Source organism: Helianthus annuus, chromosome 1, assembly GCF_002127325.2.
Source record: "Helianthus annuus cultivar XRQ/B chromosome 1, HanXRQr2.0-SUNRISE, whole genome shotgun sequence".
NCBI lineage: Eukaryota > Viridiplantae > Streptophyta > Magnoliopsida > Asterales > Asteraceae > Helianthus > Helianthus annuus.
In genome coordinates this window covers 134,849,300-134,872,324 of record NC_035433.2, presented here as the reverse complement: position 1 = coordinate 134,872,324, position 23,025 = coordinate 134,849,300, and the positions used below count along the sequence as shown (strand labels likewise).

Here is a 23,025-nt window from a genome sequence, read left to right as displayed (position 1 = left end):
TTACGACTTTTTTTCTTTGCTTCAAGTTTTTCCACGTGTTTTTTATTTATTTTTAGTGATTTTTTTTATTTTATTATACCAAATATTTTTATGAATAATATTTTTTGGCAATATAATATACTCTGCTACAACACAATTCAGTGTGGATTTGAACCATTATAATGATGGAGAGGGGTGTTACCGATACTATGTTAGTAGAGATGTATATGATTGAAAGATTCTGCTGGTAACACGATGATGATACTCTAGTGATCTAAAATTTCTGCTAAAAAATGTGTTATCTGTTATATATTAAATTTGTAAACAAATGAACAAAAAATACAACTTATGCGATATTTAAAGGTCGTAAACGAGATGAAACAAGTTAAGATTGAGCTCGGCTGACCTATAAGAGAGATCGGGTTTGAGTTTTAAGTCTAAATCTTAAGTTTAGCTCATGAGTAAATTTTGATGTTTGAGCTTAAATAGGCTCGACTCATTTATTATTTATTGATTACTTGTTTACTGTATATATTTATTTTTTACATATTTATATTTATGATTGTATAGATAACATGACGCACATTATTTAGTTACTTTAACATAATGCTTTATAATTATAAATATTTGGATAAATAAGATGCTTATCTAAGCTCACAAGTCTAGTTAAACTCAATATATCAAACTCGAACTTAACTTTGTTTATCAAGGGAGGTTCGATTTAGATCTATATATCAAACTCGAACTTATATTTGTTTATTAAATGATCTTCAATTTAGGTTCGAGTTCCACTAAACCTTAACTTGTCTAGGTATATCTAAAGTATAGAAATATCTTTGTTTGAAAAGTTCAATAGAAGTTGTATCAGATTCTTTGACACATGTCTGGTGCTAACTGCAAAGAAAAGTCAGAAAAGGAAAAGAAAAGTACAAATCAAACTAAAATAGTTGATGCAACCCACCCAACCAATTGACATAATCATCTTAGGGGTTGTTTGTTTACCTCTTAATAAGGCTCTTAATGGTTCAGATCTCTTTCTCTTACTGGTTCAGCACTTAATGGTTTAGACTGTTTGTTTCACGAGTAGATGTCTGAATGGTTCAGACATTTGCTTCTGAATGGTTAAGATTTATACAGAGTCTGAATGGTTAAGACATCTAATCTGAATTGGTCAAACATTTACCTCTGAACGGTTAAACATTATACAGACTCTTAATGGTTCAGACCTCTTACTGGTTAAGCATTTAACCATTCAGATGTTACCAAACAGCCTCTTAGATTCGTCACGTAAAAGGTAAATCAAACTCAACCAAACGGACCCAAAGTACGGATGATCTAAAACTTGGAAAACTTGATTGTTACAAGCACTTACACTACATGAAATATAGACTTAGAATGATCAAATATATCTACCAAAAGAAAGTTTACTAGTCCTATTACACATTTTATACACAAGAAATATCTCAAAACCCTCAACAAATGATCATATATTTCATATATCACAAATCGAACTGCGAAAACAAAGACGGAACAAGATCAACCACCGACCAAGCAAGACCAGCATACTGCAACAACCGGATGCCAGTATCAACGTCGAACGATTCCTGCCTGTTGAAAAACATCTTTTGGAGATACCCGCCTGACTGTTTGACTTCATTTGACTTTTTGACCCCCAAAGGACCAGTCAAAGCCGTGACATAGCCGGATGATCTTACTGGGATGCCCAGCGCACTTGCGGTAATTGGTAGAATCCATTTTGCTAAAGCTTTGCTGCAGAATTTGACTAGCAGGATGGTGGGGATGCCGATTAGGGTTCTGCCAGCAAAGGCGGGGAGTCCGAGGTTGTGTGTGAATACACGTGGCACGTTTTCGTGGTGGAATTGATGGTAAGTTTGTTGGACACCTGTCACCTGAAAGTAGCATAATCGTTATTCGGAGACATGAACAGTGGCGAAGCTTGACGTTTTCGACCGCGCGCGGGGGGGGGGGGGGGGGGGGGGGGGGGGGGGGGGGGGGGGGGGGCGAAAACGTATATACCCAAAAATTTCTATACGAAAACTACATATATAACAGTACTGAGCGAAAAGAAATTTTAAGTTTTTCAGGGGTATCTCAAAAGAAAAGGTTGTCATTTTCGCGCAACAGATATACATAAAAGAGTTGTATATTCTTACAATTCCCAATGTGACGCCAGTAAAAGCCGTATGAAACTCGAAACTTGGAGTTGGATGCTGAGGTGTCGGGTACGCAAAGAGTGACAAGAAGCTAAGTGCAATCCAAAAGGATGTAACTGCAATAAACATTAAAGCATTATGATTCATTCTGTAGAATTTGTTAAGCTAAAAATGAACTAATTTTGACTATTTGAGTGAAACTCTCATCATTGTAACATGCTGACAACATTAATTTCGGCGTACAAGATTCCTTTATTTTGTGATTCTGAGAGGCATTGGAAAAATATAATCAATTCCCACAACGTTAATAGAGTTATCTATCAAACGGTGCATTTATTTCGAGAAAATGAGAATAAATCCCAATTAAAAGCAATGTTTTAAAAACCGGTTTTTAAGTCATACCGGGTTGGGCTCTAAAATGGTTCAACTGGTTGAACCGGGTAGTATCGGGCGGTTGAACAGGGTTACTAGTTAACCCTATAAATTCCATAAAATACAAATTCATCTCAAAAAACAATCCAATCTCCACTAGGATTTATGTAACCGTTCATAGTTTATCTAAAAACAACTATTTTTATTGTAAAGTATAAAGCATTTTAAGAATATTTTTATTAGTTATAAACAATATTTCATTGTACGAGGTAACAGTTTCAACAACGATGAAATATTGGAATAGAAGGCACTAGGTTAATTACCGGAAATATGGAACATCAATATTACCTTAATATCGTATTTTATTAAAATTAAGAAATCAAATCTTAAGATAATGCAAACCTGTTCAATGGTTTGAACCAGATTTACCGCCGGTGCATAAGACATACAGTATTCGGGTTTTACCGGCCTTTATCGTACCGGACTCGTGTCCGATATCCAGTTTAACCGGTATAACCGGCCGGTTCATACCGGTATTTAAAACATTGATTAAAAGAGTATATTGATGAAGGAAGCAAGTAGAATTACTATGTTTGACTAGACATGTAACTTATCTATACAAGCGTGTGTGTATAGATGAATACTTAAATTACCCTTCAGCAGCAGAAATAACAAGTATATCAAGTACAAGAAAGTAAGGGTGGCAAAATAAGCGGCTCGTTTAAAAGAAACCGTACCGTTTTTTCCTAAAATTACAAAATTGTCGACGTATTCATGAACTTGAAGCCAAAATGCAAGAATCATCAATCCAAGAACGAGACCACCGAAGATGTCAATCAAACTATGCATGCCAAGATATATTCTTCCTATTAAGAAAGAATTAAAAAGAAAATTAACGATGAATTATTGATAAAAGTAGAGAAAAAAAGATTTGAAGACAAAAAAAAGATCGAAACTTAGTTAACTTACCAAGGCCAATAAGGCCTACAAACAAGCAAGCAAATGTAAATGCTGCTACTTGATATGATGCATTAATGTTTTCATGACATGAAAAGATATAGTGCAAGAGGTACCTGAAATTCCCGAAAAAAAAAAAAAAAAAAAAAAAAAAAAAAAAAAAAAAAAACTTGAGATTATGGGTATATGGTATATCTGAATTCATAAATCATCAAGATTTCATACATAAATAACAAAACGACACACGATAAAATATTGAAAACTGTGATCGTACCCGGATAAACAAATAGTATTAAGTGTGTGAGAAGACGGTAATCCATATTCCAATGCATTTTCTTTCTCATCTTTGGTGGCGGTTAATATTCTAACGGGTGGTGATTTGGGTCTAGGGGCGGACACAACGTCCTACACAACACATGCAAATTTAGTGATTGTCGATAACATAAATTCCAAAATACGACAAAACTAAGGGCTAAATTGGAATTATACCTTTATACAATTCCCGGTATAATCACAAAATGCCATCAAAAGTGTCATTTGCCTCGCCAATTTCCCGTGTCCACTCTACAACAAAGAACTAACACCATTTAATAGATACTAGAAACAAAAGGACTCTTAGGGGTTGTTTGGCAACATCTGAATGGTTAAGTGTTGAACCAATAAGAGGTCTGAACCATTAAGAGCATGTATAATGCTTAACCGTTTAGAGGCAAATGTCTGACCAATTCAGATTAGAGGTCTTAACCATTCAGAGGCAAATGTCTGAACCATCAGACATCTGCTCATGAAACAAACAGTCTGAACCATTAAGTGTTGAACCAGTAAGAGGTCTGAATCATTAAGAGCCTGAGGTAAACAAACAGCCCCTTATTTAAGCAAAAAATCTGAACTTTATTTGAAATGTGAATATTACGCAGAATTTGGAAGCTTTGAAAAATTTACTATAGAAGCCGAAATATTTAAGCTTACTAAGCTTTTCATTTTGGGTAACCATGAGAACCTGTTACCAAAAATTCACGGCACCCCACCAATACCTGCTAACCAATGGGATTAGGTAAAACACAGCTTGCGCTGGCACGTGGCCTTTAAAGAGCTTAAAGGTCCATATAAGCATTTTCAAGACCGAGTAAGAAGCATTTGAAATACATGAGCTTTGATACCCGTCCAAAGAGAGAACAAAAGTAATGAAAAGAACTACAATAAGCATATTATAGTAATCTTTCTTTTTTGAATTTCACGACTGTGTTGGTACCATGGAAATAATTTCCAAATAAAACGGTCGGAAATATTCATCACTTTCTACAAACGAAATTGTCAAACGCCCCGATCCACCCGCCCCACCCTACCATTACTTTCCATAGATAGAATGTGAATTTACCCAAAATAGCAAGGGAAGAAAACCAGTATAAAAAGGCACAGATACAACACAAGATAACCCAGAGAAGAAAGCATCCCAAAAACCATGCTGGTATTTCTGCAAAAATTCAAGAAAAAGATTAAGTCAAAGTTCATTCAACAACAATAACAAGAATTTATAAATATCCATACAATGTTGGAATCCCAATCTAAAAATAACATAAAAACCAGCAGAAATCACAAACAAACAAGATAAATCACATGGGTTTATGCAGAATTAAACATAAGTCAAACCAATCATTCAAGACCAATAACAAGTCATCAACATCATCATACTCGGTAAATCCCACCAATAGCAAAGCTAAGGTAGGGTCTGAGGAGAGTAAGATGTAGACAACCTTACCCTTTGTTTTAAAAAGCGAGAGGCGCACAAAAGCGACGAGGTCTAAAATTGAGGCGCGAAGCGCAAAGCGCAAAAGCGGTGGGCTTTTCGTACCCGAGGCGCAAGATGTTTATATAATTTTTTTTATATATCCCATACATAGGTTTTTAGCTTCCTTTAACCAAAATATAGCTATAAGCAAGACTTTTATACCATTTTAATTACATGTACAAGTCAAAAAACCCAAGGTACAACATTTTTATGCAGTAAAATGCCTAAGGTACATGAGGCACGCGCCTCAGGCCAAAAAGCCCACAAAAAAACATCAAAAAATGCGCTTTTTGGTCGCTTCCTGTAATTACACAAGGCGAGAAGCAAAAAAGCCCCAGGCCCTGCGCCTTGCGCCTAGGCGCGCCTAGGGCGCGCTTTTTAAAACCAAGACCTTACCTCTACGGCTCGACCCCGTAGGAACAGAGAGGTTGCTTCCAGTGAGACCCCCCCCCCCGGCTCGATAGTAATTTTGCATCAAGCCTTGGACATAAGGCACATAACACTCAACAATCGGGACAAAGGCCTATTAGTGCATGTACCCTTGTGTCTTTCGGCTGTCAACGCCACCACATGATACCAATAATAACAAGTAACTTAATTATATATTAATGACACCCAACAATTTTTTTTTCTGAACGACCAAGAAAAGCCCGATCACCAGGATAAACCCAATGGCAAAAGGCCACTCACGCCCGCAAACGCAAACGGCGTGGGGGATCGAGCCCGCCGCCACCATTCTAGAGGAAACTCACCACCCGAAGGCCCATTGTCGTGGCGAAGCTTGAGAATTCCGACGGGGTCGAAAACGTATATACCCAAAAATTTCTATAGAACCAGGGGGTCGAAAACGTATATACCCAAAAATTTCTATATGAAAGCTACATATATAACACTACTGAGCGAAAAGTTCGGGGGGTCGGGCGCCCCTCCCGGCCACTTCTAAGCTACGCCCAATTGTGGCCAGAGGAATTCACAACAGAATACAAAACAATTCACAAGATTAATCACATAAATATGTCTAAAATTATTCACATTTATGCACCAAGCCCAACACACATAACAATCAAATTTATCATATATCCATACAATGCTGGAATTCCCAATCTAAAAATAAACAAAATTCAACACAAAAACAATCAAAAATCACAAACAAACAAGATAAAACACATGGGTCTATGCAAAATCAAACATTCAAACATTAAATTCTTGAAAAAACAACCTGGATCTGGAGAATAGTCGGAGTACCGGAGATCACACGACGAGAGACCCACGGTTGAACAAAGGATCGAACTTTGTGGGTGACATTAAACATTGAAGAAGCAACGATCCATGTGAAAACCCCAAACAAAAACGACAGTTGCCACGTGGATATTATGCTCTCCATTTTCTCCTCTGGTTATCTGTTATTCTGTTCCTTTTAGGGAATTAAAGGATCATAGAGGGTGAATCATGGTGGATTTTGAATTGGGATTTTGGTGATGAAAAAAACTTGGGGATGACCGTGATGGACTATGACTTGGGTTTGGATTTTGTTGTGGATGAAGAATTTGAAGCCAGTCGGCAGACAAACGAGGAAGAGTCTAAAAGATGTGATTTTTTTTAATGCAAAATAAGGTTGATTTGTGAGACAAATGCTTTGCAAGTTGAGGGATTCTTGAATAATAAATTGGGGATATTTGTGTGTTGATAAATGTGTTTCATTAAATTAAGGATTCTGGTACTTGTTAACCAACCTTAATTAGTGGAGATTTTATATTGGAGAGTTGAGATCCGGTATAAACCGTGCTAATTGTAAAATCGGTGAAAACTGATCCAAGCCATCAAATTTTTGATCAAGGGATGATTGTTACACCCTTAAATTTCACATGCGGGGTTTTATCGCAAGGCGTGTAACATATCAGAATCAAGCCACTAATCATATTGAACCATTTCAGATTAATTGGAAAATGTCTAACTACCATATTCAACATGAATAGTGATAATATTTTCAAATGTTTGAAAACGTAAATTTAAGTTTAACAGCGGAAGCTAAAGTATAAAAATCCAGACATAAACAAAAATCCATAATTGTTTAGCATGAATAATGAAAAATAGTTTAATAACAATCACGACACTCTCAAAGCTACAAGTTCCCATGTGCGTCGTACCTAACGTCCTGCAAAGCATGCTAAAGTGTATCAACAAAAGTTTGCGAGTTCACAGTTTTAGTTCAACGAAAAGTAAGTTCAAATACAAAAGTTATAAAGGCATGTCATGGGTAGCTAACCCACTATTAAGCAACTAAACTTGTAGTATCAAATACTGATTGGGTATGCTTTTGTGTCCCACATCAATCTATATCGGCATTAATGAAAAGTAGGGTTGTCCAAAAAAACTCGCGTCTTGGAGCTCGCTCGTGATGAAACAATGGTTAACCGGGCAGGGTTATCTCATCGGTCTCGTCAAGAAGGGTTAATCCCTTCCTCTCGAGGATCACTGGCTGGATCGTCCGCCGATTGATCTCCTGCACAAGGAAACAAGTCGTGACTCGTAACAAGGAGGATGGGGTGGGGGTGCTCCTTGTTACCACTCTCCGGCGTGAGAATCAGTAGTTTGCTTAGGAAGCAAAGTGTGATAGTAGTAGTAGTGAGAGAGTTCTGAAGAGATACCTCAAACCTGGTTTAGGGTTGGTATTTATAGCCGAGGAGTGAGGGAGGAGGTTGTCACACCCCCAAAAATCCACCTGCGGAGTACCACCGCTTGGGAGCGTGACTGACCAGGATCAAGCCACCAATCATATAGAACAATGTATATAGTAAAAGTAATTGTAATTAAACCAAACCAATCCATATGAAAGGTGTTCCAAAACATAAATATCATAACACTGTTTAGCGGAAGCAAATGTATAAAAGCCCAATCGTAAATAAAGCATGTAATGTCATAATGTTGAAATCAAGTAATCACGATCCTTGTCCACAACGACCAGCTCCTCCCTGTGCAAGCTCCAAGTACCTAACGACCTACAAGGCATGTAACAGAGGATCAACAACTAGTTGAGCGAGTTCACAGAAAGTAAGTGCGTAATAGTAAGTTCGTTCGTAACATGTGGCTCTACTGGGCCGGTAGTATGTTCTATTGGTGGGGGCTTCCCATGTTGCATATACACTAGACTATTCGTAACCATAAGTGTTCTTCACAACCGAGAACAGTAGTACGTACAAGCTTTACGTAGGTTTTACGTAAGTATCCTTCTTTACCCGAGGACAGTGGTACGCGTGGGGTTTACGTAGGTTTTACGTAAGTGTCCTTCCTGACTCCGGAAGACAGTAGCATGTTATTGTTTACGTAGGTTTTACGTAAGTGTCCTTCCTGACTCCGGAAGACAGTAGCATATTCCTGTTTACGTAGGTTTTACGTAAGTGTCCTGCTTAACCCGAGGACCATGGTAGATAGTCTAGTAGCCGTGTAAGTACGAGTAATAAATCAATTCCATCATTCAACCCATTCCATATCCCCGGAAATCCCATGCCTTGGTAAAGAGTGTGAACTCACCTTGGTTTACTCGGTATGCTAGATATGTGTTCACAAGTAATCAGTCAAGTCCTAATTTATGCACGAACACTCAACCAGTTAAGCTCGTAGATTCACATGCAATATGTATGTCTCGAAGTGGGTGTAAGCAACCATCGCCATGTAACACATAACAGTTATTTCACTTTCTTATAATCATGCATCATATGATAAAGTTCTTGGTCAATACGAACAAGGTTATCCAGTAACACAATTAACAGGGTCATCGTGTTTAACGAGATCAACATACTTAACAAGGTAGCAAGTTTTAGCAGAACTGATACACTTAACATGGTTAACACTTAACATAGTTAACATATTCGGACCTTTAAGCATGTATGCCACAAAATTTGGACAACACTCTAGCATGTAAACCTCGGTCACACATGTGGTAATAAAACTCGGAACCTTGTGTCCTTATAAAAGTCGGACATGATAACCCTAATATAAAACTCGGACATAGCATCATCAACGAAGTCGGACCATGGAACATGAAACTCGGACCAAAGGGACTTCCCTTACAAAACTCGGACCAAAGGGGGGGGGGAGCTTCCCTGCTTAAAAGTTCGGACAAGGGGTGGCTACCCCACAAAACTCGGACCCCCTCCCTTGCCTACTAAAAACTCGGACACACAACACCAAACAAAAGTCGGACCCCTTTGTTAAAAGAAAGTCGGACCATGAGTTCATAAGAAAGAATTCGGACCTATATGTATGTACATCACAAAGTTCGGACTTCATCTATACAAGGTAAAACTCGGATCCTCAAGTGTTTGCAAAGTTCAGACTTTAATGACTTCACAAAAGCCCTGATATAATCTATTGACATAATCTACGGAATAACAACAATCATATCAACCAATGTTCAATATAACAGTTACGTTTTTGGTGTTCATACGATCAGGAAACCCTAATTCTTTCATGTGCATTGCAGTAATCCAACAATCAATCAATCATTCTACATATAATGTGTCTTAATCATCAGACAATCGATTACACCACTAATCAACATCATTACACAATAAATCAGTAATTACAGAACTAGTATGTGAAGAACTAGGGTTTACATGAATCACACAATCAAGAATCAAAACAACAAACAATCATTAACAATTACCTTGGATTGATTCTAAATGGATTGAAAGACCAAGATTGATGCAAAAGACCTGTGCCAAAGATGAAGCAAATGATTGTAAGAGAGGATCAGAGAATGTGAAAGTACGTGTATTGGTTTTGTGTGATGATTAGTGAATGATTAGGGTTAAGAATGATTAGAATTTCACTAATTACTCTATACATCCCTAAGTATCATCTTTTACATAAGTACACCATCTCAAAATAATTCACAGTTTCACCACCAAGTTCATACATTTGACAACACTTAACACATAACCATGCACAATCACAATACACTTTATTGTATCAAAACGTATACAATTTCATAGCAACCAATTGTGCAAATAAACAACTAAACAAACAATGAACATGCAATAAATGCGAAAGTGGAATCTCAGAAACTCGAGTTGTCACATTATCCCCAACTTGAAAGAAATTTCGTCCCGAAATTTAGCATGCGGTTACTGAGGAAGCCAGGTAAGTTGTATCGTTTACTGGTTTTCCTGGGGTGTCACATCATCCCCCCGTTGATTTGGAATTTCGTCCCGAAATTCTGTAGTAGTAGCTTCGGCCTCAGTAGTGGTTGCACGGTTTTCGAATAACTGGGGATACTTGAGTTCCATTTGATCTTCTCGTTCCCAGGTATACTCTGGGCCACGTCAGGAGTTCCAACGAACTCGTACAAGAGGTATTCTAGTGTTCTTGAGGACCTTGACATCCCGGTTCGTGATTTCAACTGGTTCCTCGACGAACTACAACCGCTCGTCGATAGTGAGTTCCTTAAAAGGAACTATGAGGGTCTCATCTGACAGACACTTCTTCAGATTCGACACGTGGAATACGTTGTGAACTGCACCGAGTTCAGTTGGTAGGTTTAGTCTGTAGGCCACTTTGCCTATTCTTTCAGTGATTTCGAATGGTCCAACATACCGTGGATTGAGTTTGCCCCGTTTACCAAAACGAATCACACCCTTCCAGGGTGAGACTTTTAGTAGTACTCGATCCCCAACTTGGAATTTGAGCGGTTTTCTGCGTTTATCAGCGTAGCTTTTCTGGCGATCACTAGCTGCCGCCATGCGTTGTCGTATCTGTGCAATTCATTCAGTAGCATCAACTACCATTTCTGGACCTGTGATCTGACTATCCCCCACCTCTGCCCAACAGAGAGGTGACCGGCATTTACGTCCGTACATTGCCTCGAATGGAGCGGCTTGTATGTTGGTGTGGTAACTGTTGTTGTATGAAAATTCCACCAAAGGAAAATGTTTCTCCCAGCTGTTGCCGAAATCGATAACACACGCCCGAAGCATGTCTTCTAGGGTTTGAATAGTGCGCTCAGACTGCCCATCCATCTGAGGGTGGTAAGATGTACTCATGTCTAATCGAGAGCCAAAAGCTTTGTGCATTGCTTGCCATAGTTCTGAAGTGAATCGTGCATCCCGATCCGAAATAATAGAGGTTGGCACTCCGTGCCTCGAAACAACTTCTTTCAAGTAGACGTCTGCTAAGGTAGAGAACTTATCCGTTTCTTTGATAGCCAAGAAATGAGCAGACTTTGTGAGTCGATCTACGATCACCCAAATAGTATCATTCCCACGCTGGGATCTAGGCAGGCCAGTAACAAAATCCACAGAAATTTCTTCCCATTTCCACTGTGGTATCCTGGGTTACTGAAGTAGGCCTGAGGGTTTCTGGTACTCTGTCTTGACCCTCGCACATGTCAAACACTTGCCGACGTAAGTTGCTATGTGGGCCTTCATGCTAGGCCACCAGTATGTAGTTCTAAGATCGTGATAAATTTTGTCCGCACCTGGATGTATCGAGTAGCGAGACTTGTGAGCTTCATCCATCACAAGTTCCCGTAGACCGCCATATAGTGGGACCCAAATACGTCCTGTTACATAGTAGGTGTCGTCTTCCTTCTGTTCTAACCGTTGTCTTGAGCCACGTAAGGCTTCAGCCCTTACGTGTTCTGGTTTCAATGCTTCTACCTGAGCATCTCGTACCTGTGCAGGAAGATTAGACTGAATAGTAAGCTGCAAAGCTCGTACACGCCTAGGTAGAGTGTCTTTCCGACTAAGAGCGTCAGCCACAACATTGCCTTTGCCTGGATGGTACTTGATGGCGCATTCGTAATCATTTAGCAGCTCGACCCATCGTCGTTGACGCATGTTCAATTCCTTCTGCTTGAAGATATGCTCGAGACTCCTGTGATCGGTGTAAATAGTGCACTTGGTACCGTACAGGTAGTGTCGCCATATCTTGAGGGCGAAAACAACAGCTCCCAGCTCTAAATCGTGCGTCTTGTAGTTTCGTTCATGCACTTTAAGTTGCCGCGAAGCGTAGGCAATAACTTTATCCCGCTGCATCAATACACATCCAAGCCCCTGTATCGATGCGTCACAATAGACCACAAAATCATCCGTTCCTTCTGACAATGAGAGAATAGGTGCGCTGCATAGTCTATCCTTCAGGTACTGAAAAGTCGTTTCTTGTGTATTACCCCAACGATAGGTAACACCTTTCTGTGTCAGCATGGTAAGCGGTTGTGCGATCTTTGAGAAGTCTTTGATGAATCGTCTGTAGTACCCCGCCAAACCCAAGAATTGGCGTATTTCCGTTGGTGTACGTGGGGCAGGCCAGTTCCTGATCGAATCAACCTTGGATGGATCGACATGAATCCCTTCCTTGTTTACCACATGGCCTAAGAAATGGACTTCACGAAGCAAGAAGTCGCATTTTGAAAACTTGGCGTACAGTTGTTCCTTTCGAAGAAGTTCCAAGATAAGACGTAAGTGCTGCTCGTGTTCCTCCTGACTCTTGGAGTAGATCAGAATGTCGTCGATGAAGACGATGACGAACTTTTCTAGGTAGGGTTTGCACACCCTGTTCATAAGATCCATGAAGACTGTAGGCACGTTCGTAAGCCCGAATGGCATGACTAGAAACTCGTAGTGACCGTAGCGAGTTCTGAATGCTGTCTTGGAGACGTCCTCATCCCGGACTCTCAGCTGATGGTAACCTGACCTTGGATCAATCTTGGAGTAGTAGCTCGACCCTTGCAAGTGGTCGAATAAGTCGCCAATACGTGGAAGAGGGTAGCGGTTCCTCACTGTCACCTTGTTTAGTCCGCGGTAATCTATGCACATCCTGAAAGTACTGTCCTTCTTTTTCACGAATTAACACTGGAGCTCCCCAAGGCGAAGAGATAGGTCGGATAAATCCTTTATCCAAGAGTTCTTGTAGCCGCGTCGATAGTTCTTCCAATTCTGATGGAGCTAAGCGATACGGTGCGCGAGCTGTAGGTGTTGTCCAGAACTATAGGTATGAAGTCGATAGGGAACGTCTGCCCAGCGAGGATAAGATTACAACCCTGAACTATGTGTGGCCTCTAGACTTGTACCATAAGCTAACACTACGACAGATTTTTGGTGTTCAAGGGAGTTGGTGTACGCTGTAACATTTGACTATCTTTCAAGAACATATAACTGGTATCCACACCCAAATCAAACAAGACAGTAACATAAAAGTCGTCGAGAAGAAACTTACCCATTGTTGCATTAGGATCGTTCCTTGCGTCACCCTGACCAATCACGTACATGCGGCCTCGGCGTCATTGTTTCCATCGTTTCCTCCAATGCTATCCCCATTGTCGTCCCTGTTTCCATGGTCGTAGTTCTGAGTCTGGTCCTGGTTTATATGCGGACAATGTCTCTTGTAGTGATCTTTAGCATCACACTGAAAACATCCTTTAAAACTTTGTTGTTGCTGTTGATTTTGTGAAGATTGAGGCGGCCGTTGCTGTTCTTGAGTTACAGGACGTGAGCTTCGATAATCCTTAGCTTCATGACTAATCTTGAGACACCTCTGGCAGCGACCCTTGTTGCACTGACCGCTGTGGTGTCTATTGCATCTATTACACTTTGGATGATTCCCTCGATATCCACTCTGCCCACGACTACTAGAAGACTGTTGTCTGGGGCTATGGTAGTCATCTATCTTTTGTTGCTGCACCAGAGGCTGGACCAAAATTAATCCCTTGCTCAGGTTTTCATCCCTCTTGCGTTTGTTATCACTAGAAGCACATGTAGTATCAGCTTTAACACGTTTCGGTAGTTTGTTTTGTTCTACTGCCTGGTCTGTGAGACGATGAGCAAGTCGAGTGACTTGCTGGATAGTGCCAAGGTTAGCTACGGTCACATGACTCTGAATTTCGGGCACCAGACCCTTGAGATACAGTTCGATGCGTTTGGTGGGAGGGTCTACCATAGTAGGACAAATGTGGCTAATTTGTTTGATCTCCTCGTATAAGCCTCAATTTCAGACCCCGCCATCTGTATGTTGAGGAACTCTACCTCTAGTTTGTGGATGTCTTCCCGACTGCAAAACTCTTCCTTAATTAGGTCCTTGAACTCGTTCCAGGGGGTGGCATTAGCAGCTGCCAGCCCTAACATTTGAACCTGTGCTCCCCACCAGGTTAATGCAGCACCTTCGAGTGTTCCAGTAGCAAACTTTACTCTACGAGACTCAGGGCAATCACACACCTCAAAGTCAGTTTCAAGCCTCTCGAACCAATGGAGGAGGCCTACAACTCCCTCAGTTCCACTGAAGGTACTAGATTGGCAATCCTTGAGATTTTTGAAGGTGCAAACAGGTGACTGAGCGTGTTGACCTATTGTGTATAAGAATAGAACAAGGTTAAACACGAGAGTTGGTTTAAGAGTTTAGGATCTAAAGATCCTAGTTATGACTGCAGGGTATACCTCCTGCTTGTATGGCTGTAAGTGCCGCAGCAATTCGTTCGTTAATGAGAGCCGTCAACTGGGCTTGAGTCAAGTTGATACGTCCGGCCATGATCTTCATAGCAAATGTAACGTAAGTGAGAGAGGTTCGCGAATAGTGCGATGACAGAAGAGTGTAAGCACACAAGTGTTCTCAAGCAGTAACATATAATAAGCAATGTAATCTAAGCATACCACGAGCAAAGTCCTATGTAATTCTAGCAAGTAGGCAATAAACATAAACCTTATTACCTAGAATGTTGAGTCTTGCACGTGGAGCGAGGCGTCGTTGTGGATCGTTGAGCATTGTACTGGTTATAGTCTGGTTTTAATAAAAACGTTTTCCCTTATTAAAACCAAGTTCTCTATAACCAATGGCTTTGATACCAATCTGTCACACCCCCAAAAATCCACCTGCGGAGTACCACCGCTTGGGAGCGTGACTGACCAAGATCAAGCCACCAATCATATAGAACAAGGTATATAGTAAAAGTAATTGTAATTAAACCAAACCAATCCATATGAAAGGTGTTCCAAAACATAAATATCATAACACTGTTTAGCGGAAGCAAATGTATAAAAGCCCAGTCGTAAATAAAGCATGTAATGTCATAATGTTGAAATCAAGTAATCACGATCCTTTTCCACAACGACCAGCTCCTCCCTGTGCAAGCTCCAAGTACCTAACGACATGCAAGGCATGCAACAGAGGATCAACAACTAGTTGAGCGAGTTCACAGAAAGTAAGTGCGTAATAGTAAGTTCGTTCGTAACATGTGGCTCTACTGGGCCGGTAGTATGTTCTATTGGTGGGGGCTTCCCATGTTGCATATACACTAGACTATTCGTAACCATAAGTGTTCTTCACAACCGAGAACAGTAGTACGTACAAGCTTTACGTAGGTTTTACGTAAGTATCCTTCTTTACCCGAGGACAGTGGTACGCGTGGGGTTTACGTAGGTTTTACGTAAGTGTCCTTCCTGACTCCGGAAGACAGTAGCATGTTATTGTTTACGTAGGTTTTACGTAAGTGTCCTTCCTGACTCCGGAAGACAGTAGCATATTCCTGTTTACGTAGGTTTTACGTAAGTGTCCTGCTTAACCCGAGGACCATGGTAGATAGTCTAGTAGCCGTGTAAGTACGAGTAATAAATCAATTCCATCATTCAACCCATTCCCTATCCCCGGGAATCCCATGCCTTGGTAAAGAGTGTGAACTCACCTTGGTTTGCTCGGTATGCTAGATATGTGTTCACAAGTAATCAGTCAAGTCATAATTTATGCACGAACACTCAATCAGTTAAGCTCGTAGATTCACATGCAATATGTATGTCTCGCAGTGGGTGTAAGCGACCATCGCCATGTAACACATAACAGTTATTTCACTTTCTTATAATCATGCATCATATGATAAAGTTCTTGGTCAATACAAACAAGGTTATCCAGTAACACAATTAACAGGGTCATCGTGTTTAACGAGATCAACATACTTAACAAGGTAGCAAGTTTTAGCAGAACTGATACACTTAACATGGTTAACACTTAACATAGTTAACATATTCGGACCTTTAAGCATGCATGACACAAAATTTGGACAACACTCTAGCATGTAAACCTCGGTCACACATGTGGTAATAAAACTCGGAACCTTGTGTCCTTATAAAAGTCGGACATGATAACCCTAATATAAAACTCGGACATAGCATCATCAACGAAGTCGGACCATGGAACATGAAACTCGGACCAAAGGGACTTCCCTTACAAAACTCGGACCAAGGGGGGGGGGAGCTTCCCTGCTTAAAAGTTCGGACAAGGGGTGGCTACCCCACAAAACTCGGACCCCCTCCCTTGCCTACTAAAAACTCGGACACACAACACCAAACAAAACTCGGACCCCTTTGTTAAAAGAAAGTCGGACCATGAGTTCATAAGAAAGAATCCGGACCTATATGTATGTACATCACAAAGTTCGGACTTCATCTATACAAGGTAAAACTCGGATCCTCAAGTGTTTGCAAAGTTCAGACTTTAATGACTTCACAAAAGCCCTGATATAATCTATTGACATAATCTACGGACTAACAACAATCATATCAACCAATGTTCAATATAACAGTTACGTTTTTGGTGTTCATATGATCAGGAAACCCTAATTCTTTCATGTGCATTGCAGTAATCCAACAATCAATCAATCATTCTACATATAATGTGTCTTAATCATCAGACAATCGATTACACCACTAATCAACATCATTACACAATAAATCAGTAATTACAGAACTAGTATGTGAAGAACTAGGGTTTACATGAATCACACAATCAAGAATCAAAACAACAAACTATCATTAACAATTACCTTGGATTGATTCTAAATGGATTGAAAGACCAAGATTGATGCAAAAGACCTGTGCCAAAGATGAAGCAAATGATTGTAAGAGAGGATCAGAGAATGTGAAAGTACGTGTATTGTTTTGTGTGATGATTAGTGAATGATTAGGGTTAAGAATGATTAGAATTTCACTAATTACTCTATACATCCCTAAGTATCATCTTTTACATAAGTACACCATCTCAAAATAATTCACAGTTTCACCACCAAGTTCATACATTTGACAACACTTAACACATAACCATGCACAATCACAATACACTTTATTGTATCAAAACGTATACAATTTCATAGCAACCAATTGTGCAAATAAACAACTAAACAAACAATGAACGTGCAATAAATGCGAAAGTGGAATCTCGGAAACTCGAGTTTACACAGAGGTGGATGGACGGACTGACGACATGCTGCACCTTTGCAGGTGTGTCAGGCTTGTCGGTTGTGGAGGTAAAGCCACGTCAGTCTGTCGCTTACGTAGACCTGACAGACGACTGTCATTGGTGCTACTTGCTCTGTGGTGTCAGTCCCACTTGCTGAGTGCACAGGATGCGGTGCGGGCCGCATCGCTGCTCGTGGTAACTTTTGATGTTCCCGCGTCTCATGCTTTGATCAAGACATACGCGAGATGCGGTGCCAAGCCGCATCGCCGTCTGTGGTGACTGTTGTTGTTGCCTGCATCCCTTGTCGTGACGAAAATGCTCATATGATGCGGTGCCAGCCGCATCGCTATGTATGTCTGCTTTCATACACAAGGTAAGGCTTCTTCTCATCCTTAGACCGAATGGATTTGAAGGAAGCGTCCGCGTGGACGCGTTTATTGCTGGTGGGGGTTATTTGATAAGGGTAATGGTCATTCGCGGTTTAGCTGGCGCGAGATTTAGGACCATACCCCTTCAGCTCGGATTTAGCTTGGAAAAAGCTCGCTCGGTTTGAAAGTGAGCCGAGCCGGCTCTGCTCGGTTAGAAAGTGAGCCTAGCTTGGCTCGGCTCGTGACGAGCCAAATTGGCTCGGTTTGGCTCGCTTGGTAGCTCGGCTCGGCTTAGCTCGAATTATTTTACTTATAATATATTTTATTTTTATATACATATAATATATCACAAAAAAGTGATTATTATTTATATGTATTTAGGCTTGTAGCTTGACATATGTGACATATTTAAAGGTTGATTGTCGTGCTCATGAACAAATATTGTATTTACTTGAAAGATAAAACTTACTTTGCGTTGTTGAACGTAATTTTGACTTGTAACGTATTAGGTTGAACTTATTTTGAATATGTTTTTTTGAAGTATTGAATAATATTTTAGAATACTGAATTTTGAGAGCCAGGTATTAATTTTTATTTTTAAAATCGAGCCAAACCAAGACGAGCCGAGCCAGCTCGGTTTAAAACCAATCCGAGCCCGAGCTTAGATTTTTAGCTCGGTTTCAAAGCCGAGCCAGCTCGGTTTATAATCGAGCCGAGCCCAAGCTTGCCCTAGCTCAGCTCGGCTCATGAGCAACCCTAATGCAAAGTAAAGGTCAAAAGTTCACGTCCGACTCCCCGCACGATGTGAGGTTTGTCAAACCTAACAACGGTATCAATTAATACCCCCAGAGTCGTCCCCTAGAACTCTTAAAAAAATTTAGGCTTTAGGCGACAAAAAGAATTGGACCCAAAATTGTAGTTAAGGGGGAAATGAATTAAAAAATAAGGAAAATTGGTTTTTAATAAACCAGCATTTGTCCCGTTGGTAAATAATAATCTTACCTAGGTAATTGGTATACAATAATCCTACCTATCAACATGTTGGTTCTTAATGAACTTTCGTTAATTATTTTTAACTGAAGTTAGTTTTTAAGTTTTCTTTATTACACAAACAGTCCTTGCGGTTGTAATTTACTAGTTTTAACTATTTTGTAAAACAAAAAAACGTCAAGGGCCATGTAATTAAATTTTATATATACATATGTGTACTAGTTAAAACTAATAAGTTACAAATACAGGGACTGTTTGTGTAATAAATAAAACTTAAAAACTAACTACAGTTAAAAATAATTAACGGAAGTTCATTAAGAACCAACATGTTGATAGGTAGGATTATTGTATACCAAGTACGTAGGTAAGATTATTATTTACCAACGGGACAAAGGTTGGTTTATTAAAAACCAATTCCTTGGTGTTGGAGCCAAGACTTGAACTTGAGACCTCTACATTATCTTGAGATGGTTTTTACAACTCCAACACCAATAAATTTTTGCATAACAAATGGATGCATATACTAAATATATAATTTAGTATATATAAAAAACTTATAAAAACTTTTCGGGCCCTTTGATAATTTGGGCCTCGAGCGACGGCACGGGATGGTTGGCCCAAGAGTCGGCCTTGAATACACCGTTTGTCAACCCATCAACTGATCGGTATAAAGAGTAGGGACTTTCAAGATACTGTTTAGTACACTATAAACATGAAATTAAACTAAAGTATTTAGGTTATCATATTCCATCCAGGAATAAAAGAGTAGGGACTTTCAACATTCCGTTGCAACGCGCGGGTTGGCATCAACTCGTTTTACAAATTAACTAAATCGATCACCATTAACGATACATCCTAGTGTCTTAATTTATAAATGCCTTTTCCCTGTCACGGCCCTCGGCCCCGGTTTGACCCGGTCCAGAGCCGCGAGGCAGGAATCCCGTGGTATTTAATTTAATGCGACAATGGAAGTCTTTTAATACAGGATCTTTTAATACTAAAAATGCTCGTTTACTTTATTACATAAAGTTTAGGGATAAAAACCTGTAATTTACAATAAGGAGATTTCATGGGGAAATCTTTATTTCTCAAAATATGTTTCTTTATTTATTTACATTGATAGTGCTTCATGACACTTTTCTTGGATTACACCAGATCACCTGAAACATGTTTGAAAAAGGTTTTGTCAGCGGGGAAATACTGAGTGAATCATTCTTTTTATGTAAACAATATTTAGTTATAATTTACAGTATTAAGAGCGATTACAATGTTTCTACATGTCAACCAACTACCCATAGTATTTGTCACTCGACTCGTTTCGGTGACTGTGGTCATATCACTGTTGGGTCCGTTCACCCACAAGTGACGTAAATCACTTTTTAGGTCCGTTCACCTAAAAGTGTATCATGTTTTAGGTACGCCCACCTAAACTGATAAAAACCATAGTAATGTGCACAATACCCCACATACCGGCTGTAATTGAAGACTACAAAGACTTAATCCCTGTAATTATAACTTTGGAAAATAATTTGGAGTATTGTAAAACAGTTGATAAAAAGAGAATGACTCACATTGCAGATTTAACGAGCAGTGTATAAGCCTACTGATTAGCCTTGTTTAACCTAATTTAAATACAATGCACACAAACAGGGTTAGTAACTAATACAGCAGTTACGACAATTCACGAGATTAAACTCTCACAACGATTGACAAAGTGTAATACTTAAATATCCAGCGGATATACAATGGATGACATAGTATAGCCCGAGTTTGGGCAGCACTCAAACATCCTGTCGAAATCACGACGAATAACAAAGTATAAACCCAATTTGAGCAGCACTCAAACAATCGTTGGATAGTTTCAATCGATCGGACGTTGAATCGTAATAGCGATCGAGTTATTACCCTGTTTTGCGGCAGCGATTCGTGAATCGTGTGTGTTTGTAGGACTGTTTCGACTATAACGCAAAGCACAATTTGAAATTGAACGTCGAACAAACGCACAGTATCAAGTCCCACTGCCCCCTATTTATATCTCGAAAATTGCCCCCCTCGCGCCACGCGAAAGGTCCCCTTGTGCGCGTCGCGTGGCGCGAGAGACCCTAATCTAGCATAGTGGGTTCGTGTCCAGATAGCTCAGCTGAGTTGACAGTTTCGTAAAATTCATTTTTGACAACGAGTTATTTAGATAATCGTCAACTAGGTTTTACCCCCCCCCCCCCCCCCCCCGAGTTTTAGGGGCCCTGATCCTGATTGTTCTGAAAACTTTAGTGTTTGTGCAGAATTACTTGGGTTTCTCAATTAGGGTTTCCTTATGGGATGATTAACATAATAAGTATTGATTTTATTGAGAGTTGTTACATCCTCCCCACCTTAAGAAAAATCTCGTCCTCGAGATTTACTAGAATAGATGACGATATTTCCGCTTCATTTCTGATTCCAGCTCCCAAGTGTATTCTGGTCCTCTCTTTGAATCCCATCTGAATTTGACTAGCACTAGTCGCTTGTGCTTGAGAAATTTAACTTTCCTGTCTTCTATCTGTAGTGGTTTTTCTACAAATTTCAACTTTTCATTTACCTCTACATCTTGAAGAGGTACTACTAGGGATTCATCCAATAGATATTTCTTGAGATTGGATACATGAAATACATCATGTACTCCAGCTAATTCTTCTGGTAGTTGTAGACTATAGGCTACTGGTCCTATTAGTTGGATTACTGAAAATGGTCCTATGTACCTTGGACTCAGTTTTCCTTTCTTACCAAATCGTACTACTCTTTTCCAAGGAGAAACTTTCGAGAGTACTTTTTCTCCGACTTCAAATTCTAACGGCTTGCGGCGATTGTCTGCATAGCTTTTCTGACGATCTCGAGCCGTTTTCAGTCTTTCCTTGATTTGAGTTATTTTGTCAGTGGTTTCTTGCACAATTTCAGGACCTGATAATTGACTTTCTCCTATTTCTGCCCAACATACTGGAGTTCTGCACTTGCGTCCGTATAGTGCTTCGAATGGGGCAGCTTCAATGCTTGAATGATAACTATTGTTATAGGAGAATTCAATTAAGGGTAAGTGGTTATCCCAGTTACCTCCAAAATCTATCACACATGCTCGGAGCATGTCTTCCAGGGTTTGTATCGTTCTTTCACTTTGTCCGTCTGTTTGTGGATGATATGCCGTACTTAAATTTAGTCGGGTTCCCATTGCTTTCTGGAAGCTAGTCCAGAAATGGGAAGTGAAACGACTATCCCTATCCGATACAATGGAGAGTGGAACTCCATGTAAGGATACCACTTCGTCTACGTACAACTTTGCTAACCTTTCCATGCTAAAGGTTTCTTTCATAGGTAGAAAATGAGCTGATTTGGTTAATCGGTCCACAATTACCCAAATCGCATCATTACCTTTTCTGGTTCTGGGTAACTTAGTAACAAAATCAATTGTTATGAGTTCCCATTTTCATACATGCATTTCTAATTGTTGTAGTTGTCCTGAAGGTTTCTGATGTTCTGCTTTTACTTGTGAACATGTTAGACACTTAGATACATATTCAGTTATATCCTTTTTCATACCTATCCACCAGAAATTATTTCTTAAATCTTGGTACATCATATTGTTACCTGGGTGCATGGTATACCTAGATTTATGGGCTTCCTCTAAAATCTTATTTCTTAATTCTCCTTGCTTAGGTGTCACACCCCGGCCGCGTATAACGTGCAACCGCGGCGGAAACGCCGGGGAGTGTTGAGACAGAATTAATTGTTTCATAACCATGGAAATTAAAGTTACATTTTATTTATCAGACAAGCGTGTTACATTGTTTCAAAACAAGAAATAAAGAGTTCACAACATAATTAAGCTAAGTCTATCTTTGTTTTATGTCTCTAAGGCACAGGTCCGCCCTAGTGTCACAATCATCATCCTAAGCAACAGCTCCTGAAAACACATGTGAAAGTAGGTACGTCAGCATAAATATGCCTGTGAGATACATAGGTTTTGTGAAAATGGGATTCATGACTTGAGTTTAAAGAAATGTTTAATAACAGTCAGTCATGAACCTTGTAATTTGTCTTGCTTTGTAAACCATTTGAAAAACGATAATATCAGATGATATGTATAGATAAGTGTAAGGTTATACGAGTAACCAAGAAAAATGAGTTGAATAAGTTAAGTTGTTTATAA

The 23,025-nt window shown here is 39.7% G+C and overlaps 1 protein-coding gene across 1 annotated transcript; it reads right to left on the bottom strand.

Annotated features, from left to right (window-relative positions):
• Positions 1-1,310: 1,310 nt before the first annotated feature.
• Positions 1,311-6,895, bottom strand: LOC110879048 (lipid phosphate phosphatase delta). The gene is made up of 8 exons (XM_022127456.2): positions 6,491-6,895; positions 4,861-4,956; positions 3,972-4,046; positions 3,757-3,887; positions 3,495-3,598; positions 3,263-3,391; positions 2,154-2,269; positions 1,311-1,889 (listed from the first exon to the last, which is right to left on the bottom strand). The coding sequence occupies exons 1-8, from the start codon at positions 6,653-6,655 to the stop codon at positions 1,479-1,481; spliced, it is 1,227 nt and encodes a 408-aa protein (XP_021983148.1). The 5' UTR covers positions 6,656-6,895; the 3' UTR covers positions 1,311-1,478.
• Between the last annotated feature and the right edge of the window lie 16,130 nt (positions 6,896-23,025).

Excerpts from the sequence above, each read along its gene's own strand:
- LOC110879048 (XM_022127456.2), bottom strand. The coding sequence starts at position 6,655 with ATGGAGAGCATAATATCCACGTGGCAACTGTCGTTTTTGTTTGGGGTT. Across the intron at positions 4,957-6,490 it reads CGACTATTCTCCAGATCCAG|AAATACCAGCATGGTTTTTG; the intron begins GTTGTTTTTTCA and ends GAATTTTTGCAG. Across the intron at positions 4,047-4,860 it reads TTCTTCCCTTGCTATTTTGG|AGTGGACACGGGAAATTGGC; the intron begins GTAAATTCACAT and ends TCTTTGTTGTAG.